This window comes from Strix aluco, chromosome 7 (genome assembly GCF_031877795.1).
Source record: "Strix aluco isolate bStrAlu1 chromosome 7, bStrAlu1.hap1, whole genome shotgun sequence".
Taxonomy (NCBI): Eukaryota; Metazoa; Chordata; class Aves; order Strigiformes; family Strigidae; genus Strix; species Strix aluco.
Window position 1 is genome coordinate 23,002,025 of NC_133937.1, and position 7,964 is coordinate 23,009,988.

The 7,964-nt window shown below is 51.1% G+C and overlaps 1 protein-coding gene across 1 annotated transcript; it reads right to left on the minus strand.

Annotated features, from left to right (window-relative positions):
• Positions 1-4,022: 4,022 nt before the first annotated feature.
• On the minus strand, positions 4,023-5,129 carry FGFBP3 (fibroblast growth factor binding protein 3). Its single transcript, XM_074830055.1, has 2 exons — positions 5,038-5,129; positions 4,023-4,623 (listed from the first exon to the last, which is right to left on the minus strand). The coding sequence occupies exon 2, from the start codon at positions 4,548-4,550 to the stop codon at positions 4,023-4,025; it is 528 nt and encodes a 175-aa protein (XP_074686156.1). The 5' UTR covers positions 4,551-4,623; positions 5,038-5,129.
• Between the last annotated feature and the right edge of the window lie 2,835 nt (positions 5,130-7,964).

The following is a 7,964-nucleotide window of genomic DNA, read 5'->3' on the forward strand; positions in this document are numbered from 1 at the left end:
CCTCCAGACACTGAGATATGTGTTTGTGTGGTCTCATGAATTCATAATGAACTGTGAATTCAAACTGGCTACCATCTCTATTAAGCAGCCAAAGGAAAGAAAACAATGCTGTATGTGCAATATGGCACAAAGCTGATTTGTTGGTTTGTTTTTTTTTTTTTTTATCTCTGAAAACTTCCAAAGAGTTATTGCTCCCAGAACTCAAAATCTAGAATGTTAACTGAGTCTCTTGTGTTCTTAAGGTAGCTCATACTTTTCCTTGAAAGACAGACCTGGTATCCTGATACATTTAGCTAGCAGCACCCTTGTAATAACAACCCAACCTGCAGCTGCATGTAGGGAAGGTGCCTTCTCATTATTTATGCTCAGGACCACCTGTCTCTGGGATGGGGGAGCTTATCAGGCCTGTGGGACAGGCAGCTTGGCTTTGCTCCTGTCAGGTTGGCTATGCTGGCTCTTCTTCTTGAGGATATTGTGTGGCTAGGAGGCACTGAGGAAGGAAAGATGACAGGAGCCAGCCAAGCCAGGAGTCAGAAAAGTGGTGAAGGACCACCACAGTTGCAGTGGGAGAGCAGAGGTAAGGCTGGCTGTAGAGTGGGTGTGTGGGCAGATTTGGGTGGCTGAACTGGGGGGGGTGACAAGTATGTGTTGTGCAGAGCTGTTATTGAGCTGGAAGGGAACAGATCCTGTTGGAGGTGAAGATCTTGGCTACAAAGTCTCCCTGTGTTTGGTTGGCTTAGCTGGTGGTGTCAGCTGTCACCTAACCATAGGTGAGGACAAAAATGTTAAGAAGCAATAAGCTACAGTCTTCCCCCTTGATAACAAAGAAGATAATATGACTGTGTTTTTTGGGCTGTTGTGATCTGCAATACCCAAAGTACAAAAACTAAATATTTGTTGCCATTCAGCTCTAGGTGTTGGTGTTATTAGCCACAGTAAATGCAATGAATACAATCTCTTGGGTTGTTGTGTTTTATTACTTGGTGGTTCTATAGAAAAGACTCTGAGCTCTTTTGGAGATTCAGGGGAATAATGTTGTGAAACATGGAGCAAGGGATCCTCTTCCTTCTCCCTCTCAGGTAAAACAATGAATTTGTTCAGAGTTCCTAGCTGTTTTTCTAAACGCAGGGTGATGTGAGTAATCAGATCAGTTACCATGGCATTGCACCTTTGCATCTAATGGTGTGAAATGCAAGTTCTGACGGCACTGCACAAAGCTGTTGTGGCTGGGCCATGGAAGTAAAACACAGCTGTGTATTAGTGCAAGGTATTGTGAAAAGTATGGCCGGCAGCCTGCTGTATGGCTGTTTGTATGACATACATATAAAGGAAAAGTGAGCTGTCACTAAAAATTGTTTAAGTCGCATTCATTGATAATCAAGCTTTTGCATAGCACTGCTGAGGATTATCCAAGCTACTTGCTGTAACAGAAAATCCCTTGGCACTAAGAGCTATATGCAACTGTCCAGATACTCTTGAGAGCCACTGGGCAGATCATTATTGCCTCTTGGTGGCTTCCTCCCCACAGCTATCCATACAGAAAGAGTCTGCAAGTGCTCCCAGTCATGGGCAGGCACCTGGGGCTGTGTAGGACCACAAGCACCTCAATGTGCTGGGGGACAGTCTGGGGGCAGCGGAGCAGGGCAGGTTTGCAGAGCAGGGCATGCTCATGGCTGCCCTCCTACCAGCCCTCGCCTGCACCATGACGGTACTCGGGTGTACCTGTGGCACCTGGTATATGAACCAGGTCCAGGGACTGCAAGCAAGGGGTTCAACTCGAATACTCCTTCACTGTTAAACATAGAGATTAATGATGCAAAAGAAGGGCTAAAGGACAGATTGTGAAGGTACACATGCGCTTACAGAGCTACATAAGCAATAGTTCTGGTTTGGTGTTTTTGTTGGCTTTTTCCCTTTTCATGTGTCTTTCTTTAAGCATGTTAAGTTGTAGGTTGGGTGTATTTAGAGGTTGTCCGAAGGGGCCACGTTTAGGACTAGGAATAAGGAGCTTGCATTGCATAACCTTTTTGAACAACCTGTAGTTCAGCTTTTAAAATAATTTCAACTCTAACACTGAATTTGTCTCTGGGCAGTATTTAATCAGTTTCAAATTCTCCGATTGAACAATTACGAACTTACATTAAGGAAAGTGAACATCACTTGTTATCTTGCCACATCTTGAGCATCCAAGTTGCAAGGGCTGTAAGTCAGTAACTGTTTCTCTCTTGTCTGGGTCAAGTTCAATTTCAAAGAGTTAATATTCTGGTTTAGCTCAGTCACACCATGTCTGTAGGCTGCTGTGCTTACCTGTGAGGCTGGATAACATTTTGTCCTAATAAGCTTGCCAACGGCTTAGCCATGAAATTCAAGCTTTTGCAACACAATATTACCATTTCCCTTGTATGAAAAGGTGAAATTCTGTAATTCAGCAAGGTAAATAATGCTACCATAAATACATATATTACATGGTGAAACACTCATCTATCAGTGATGCTAGAGCTTGGACAGAGGTGTATTTTCCTGAGGCAGAGAGCTGGTTACACACTGATCACTAGCCTTGTGAAAATAGTGACTTCCTCTGCTAGCCCAGCTGCTGCCCCAAATGATTCTTCAGGTTAAAAAAGAAAATACCTGGTGCTTCCTGATGTGACTGCTCCTCTGAACCCTCGTTTGAAGGGGACTGGGTTTTATTTTTGACACTGCTCTCTGTGCTTTATTGACCATGTGGTTGTTCTACTGCACCTGTCAGGGATTTGATGTTTAATCACTGGTCCTGTCATGTGCGAGGGGACCACGATGGGCGCTCTGCTGCTGCTGGGACACTGCTGCTCTGTGCTCGTTCTGCTGATGCACTGACGTGTTCTGGTTCAGGAATAATGTATGAGAAGCAGCCCTCTGAGTGACTGCAGGGGTAATTTTGAGAGACCTCTGCAGAACAATTAAATTAATGCAAGCCTTACTCAAACACCTCTCTGCAGACAGGTATTGTTCCAGTTTCTGCACAAGTGACTTCCCAGGAGCTTCTTTTCTACAAATGAAGGGGCTAGGTCCTTCCCACATTTACCTCAAGTGCAGACCTGCTTCCTGCACAGCTGTACTGGGCAGTGGGGCAGAGCAGTTGTGGATGTGCAGTCAGGTATGGGCTGTAGAAATCACAGTCCCTTTTTTAAGAATCTGAATGGCATGTGTGTAAAGGAGAGAAATCAGGGCTGAGGAAAACCTGAGGTTTCCTTACTGAAATGTACCACAGAATTGTGCTTCAGTAAGTGGATTTTTAACATCTCAAGCCCCTCTTCCCCCTTGGTAAAATAACACTATGTCCCTTGTAAACGTGACTGTTGCATTGGCCTTAGCTCATTAGGTAGGTGAAATCTCCCAAATCCAGTCTGTGTACCTAGCTGCTTCTCAATCTTTTCAGAGCTGGCTTCTCACCCTGCTCTGCTCATGTTCCTGTTTGCAGTCAGTCGGTGATCATCTGCTCTGGGGAAACAGGACTGGACTGGCTTGTTTAGCTCGTGAAATCTTTGTTAGCAGGGAAGATTTTCAAGGACTTACTGTTCAGTGAAGTGTCAGCTGTTCCTTATTTTGGTATAAATGTCTGGTTTTCTAGTTGGGCAATTTCAGTGTAACTTTAACCTTGAGGTGTTACAGAAATTTGTTTGGGAGAGGGAAGAGCTGTCTGTTGGTTTGTGTTCTTTGAATAACTTTAATGTACTCAACTACACGAACTGTCCGTAGATGCTCCCACCTCCGTCAGCTGCCAGATGTCCCGGGCACTGTTCGGCAGTGTAACGGTGCAGCAGGTATTACAGAGCTTTGCCAAGAAAAGAGTGACGTGAGCTTCTTGTCATAAAATAGTGACCACTTTATTGGGGAGGAAAAGAGGAGAGCTGACAAAGCCGAGGGCCGCCGGTGGCAGGCGGGTGAGGGCCGGCAAGGCTGGGCGAGCCGCGGCCGGGCAGAGCTGAGCCCTGGCCCGGGGGCCGGGCGGCCGCGCTCCCTCCCGGCGGGCCGGGGCCGGCTCAGCCCTCCCAGAAGCCGACGAAGAAGCTGCACAGCGAGTGCCACCGCTCGGCGCAGTAAGCCTCGGCCTGCTCGCCGGCGGGCTCCGCGCTGGCGGCCGGCGGGGCGGGGCCGGGGCCGGGGCCGGGGCTGGGGCCGGGCAGCAGGCGGAGCTGCGCCTCCGGCGGGGCCCGGCCCGGCCCGCAGAGGCGGGCGCTGAGCGGGCCGCCGCTGGCGCAGGGGTGCCGCCGCCGCCGCAGCCGGCCCAGGATCTGCCGCCAGTACTGGCGGCTGCGGGCGCCGTAGGCGGGGCAGCGCCGCGGCTCCCCGCGGTAGGCGCAGCTCCGCGCCGCCCCGCCGCCCGTCGGCGGCCGGCAGCTCAGCCGCAGCTCGCTGGTCCCCGCCGCCGAGCGCAGCTCCCAGCTGCAGCGGTGCCGCTCCGGCGTGGAGAACCGCCCCGCCTGCGCCGCCGCCTCCCCGCCCGACTCGCTGCCGGCGGCCCCCAGGGCGGCCAGGGCCAGTGTCAGCAGGGCCAGGGGCAGCCTCATCTCCTCGGCGCCGCGGGAGCCTCCTCCGGTGCCTCAGCGACGGCGCGCCCCGGCCCGCCGCATCCTCCGCGCCCTGCGGAGACACGGACACTGGCGGGCGGGTGCCTCCGCTGCTGCCGCCCGCTGCCCGCCCCGGCGGGGAGCGCAGCCCCCGAGGTCGCGCCAGGCTGCGCCGGGCGGGGTTTGTTTCGGCAGAGGAGCGCAGAGCCGGCTTGTCCCTCCAGGGCCGTAACCCCGGGGCTCTTAGCTTGTTTCCCCCCATCCCCCGGCTCCGCTGCCGGACCGCCGATGGCGGCGGGGCCCCGGTACCACCCCAGCGGGAAGCCGTAACCCCGGGGCAGCGTGAGCCGGGAGCCCGCACCCGCCGGCTGCAGCGTCAAAGCAGCGAGCGGCCGCCGCTCGGCAGCCAGACCCGGCGCGGGGCAAACCGCTCCCCTAAAACCCCGTCGTTTCCACCCCGAGCCCGTTTTTCCCCTCCCCAACGCACCCCGGTATCCTCCGCTCTGTCCCGAGGGCCCTCACGACTCGCTCTGGGGTGGGCGGAGGTGCACGACGGTCTCCGGCGGCGGGGCCGGGCACGGGGGTTATCAATGGCCGGGGGCTGCCCCCTCCGACGCCCCTCCCCGGCCCGCCGCCCGCGGGGGGACAGCGCGGGGACACGCGGGGAGCCCTGTGCCCCGACGGCTCCGACTTGCGGGAAGTTCCCCCCCGCTCCCCTTGCGGTCGAGGAAACCGCGCGCCGGTACCGCAACACCGACCCGGGGCTGCGGCGCCCCTGGGAGGTGGCGGGGGGAGAGGGGTGGGGGTGCGGAGCCTCCCTTCAGCGGGGGGCGATGCTGGTGAGCGGGAAGCGATTTCTTTATTTTCCTTTGCATCTGATGGAGTTAGATCACAAAAAGGGATTCTCACTTCGGAAGTAAAATACCGGTGTGGATTATTCTAGGATGGTTGTTAATTTTCGTTAATGTGGAGACAGGCTTCTATATAAGGAGGATGTGTTTAAAAAACAAAAAAAGCCAGAAGTTTCAAGAGAACGTGGACGTGATCTTTATGTTACTGCAGTTTCAGAAACCTCTGGGCGGAATTAGGCTCTCAAAAGCCAGTCTGTTCCGACCTACTTACCGCTCTGACCCTCTTACGAAGATCGAAGCCAAGCCCTCGGGTGCCCAGCAGGTCCCCGCAGCCGCGGAGCCGCAGCCGAGCCTGTCCTTGCTCAGCACGCCGAGCCCAGCACCGCACGGCAGCGATGCTTCTCGCCCAAGGCACTTGCAGGAGAGGTCCAGGCTCTACCCTGAGCCGTCACAAGCTTTTGGAAAGATTATTACTGAGACATATGTATAGATACACCGTGGATATTTATACCCTGTATTTACATTGATGTGGAGATATTATCCAGCCCATCGCACTGTCGGTGCAATGCAATGGTTGAACGGCAGCTACCCAAGAGCAGGCAGGGCTGCGGGTGCCCCTTGGGGTGTCCCCCGTGTCAGCCACCGCCCGGGCTAGAGCGTGGCAACGCAGCTGGTGGCAGAGCAAAGCTAAAATGAGTAGCTGCCTTTGTACAACGAGATAAATGTTGTTGTAATGAGGGCTGGCTGGGACAGTGAGCTAGGTTTTCTAGCTGGGACAGTGAGACAAGGTTTTCTTCTTGTGTCATCCCTCCTTTACAGTGACTTCTTTGAAGATCCCCCGTGCTTATAGTATGGTAAAGCCCGGCAAAGCATCCCAAAAGAGTGCCTCAGTTACACATGGGTATTTGGGGGTACTAGTACCCCTCTAACCTTTCCTCATGGGGCTGTTCTATTTTGGATGAATACTATTCAGTGGCACTCAGTGGAGGAGAGGGAGGCTGATATTGACTCATTTATCTTTCTGTGCAATAAGTCCTAAAAAGGAAAGACTTCTGCAGAGGCTGAGAGAATGACTGCTGGAGAAGAGGTGGGATGCAGAGTCTTTTCTCCAGTTCAGGGGAGAGGGGGAGCGTTTTCAGATAGATATCCCATTTCCTAGCTGCATTTCATACTTGGGGCTCTCCTTAGCTCTCCCTAGTTAATTGATTGGGGTGGGGAGGCAACAGCAGGGGAGAGAGGGTCATGAGAAGGAAGTAAAATGGCTTAGGCAACAAACCATAGAAGAGGGTTTACAAAACAAGAATCTCAAGTGGAAGTTGATATCTCCTTTTCTCCTGGAGTTACATACATAACTATCTCTGAAGGACAAGGCTTAGGTGGCCATTGGCTGTGCGTGGCTCCTTGCTCAGCATGCTGGATTGTGTAAATCCCTTTCATGGGTGCTAAGGACTTCCCATGGGCTGTAGGAGGAATCTTGGCATCTAAGTTAGGGCTGTGGGTACCATGAGGCATCATAAAGAACTGCATTGTGACTTTTAAGACCCTCTGTGACTCCAGTGAGCATAAGGCACATCATGTGCCTTAGCTTATTAGTCCACCAAACCTTGGAGTTGCTTTCAGATTAAGTTCTGACCACCTGTAATTGCTATATATTATTACTCTGAGATCTTTGTCCATTTTGCACATTCTTGCTATCGTTTATGCAATGTAAAATGGAGTTGCCTAATATGTTTGAGATCACTTTTAGTTATCCTAAGTGTATCAGGTTTGGAGGGAAATATTACTGTGTGTTTTAATGAATGTTTTGCTGTTATACTTTTTGGAGAGTTTACTTTAAATCTCATACCAGTTATTACTGTTCAGGAATTAAGGAAAGAAAATGAAACAGAATGAAAGTTTGCCTAGCCTCCCCATATAGTAATTTTATTATCCTTAATCTTCTTTGCTATGTTCTCCTGGTACCTATATTTACACACACATTTTCCTTCATGTTTGTGACTTGTCTTTTGCAGTAAAGCAGATGTTAGTCTTTGATATTCATTACTTCTATATCAATTTTCCTGCACATGCTACAATTTTATCTCTTGGTTTTGATGGGGATGTGGGCTGGGGGGAGAAGATCATTCTTCTATTACTAAAATCACTGTATCCTTTTGTTCTGTGTTTGCAGTTAAAATAATCTAGTTAGTCTGTGTGGCTGCTGTGGCTGGGTTTTGACTCCTCTTTCCCTACCATCTCCCTCACCTTAGAATATAACCTTTGTAATTCTAGAAGTTGGCTGGTTATGGAGTTATCTTTGAAAACATGAACAGGGCGTGCTGTGGCAGAGATACTTGCCTGGTATCTGTAGAGAGCCTGAAAGAAATCTCTCAGGAGTTAATAGGCCTGTCCATCTAAGTAAATGAAATAAAGAGTGCTGCGTGACTCCTGCAAGGAGACTAAACTGGAAGGAATTACAGATGCACCATGTTAGACTCCAATTTGGACTCCAAGATTTTAACCCAAATTCAAAGCTAATGAGAACACTTACAGGAACAGTCTAAACCATAGGATTCAGCTCAAT

Bases quoted from the DNA above. Each gene is read 5' to 3' on its own strand.
- FGFBP3 (XM_074830055.1), bottom strand. From the start codon at position 4,550: ATGAGGCTGCCCCTGGCCCTGCTGACACTGGCCCTGGCCGCCCTGGGG.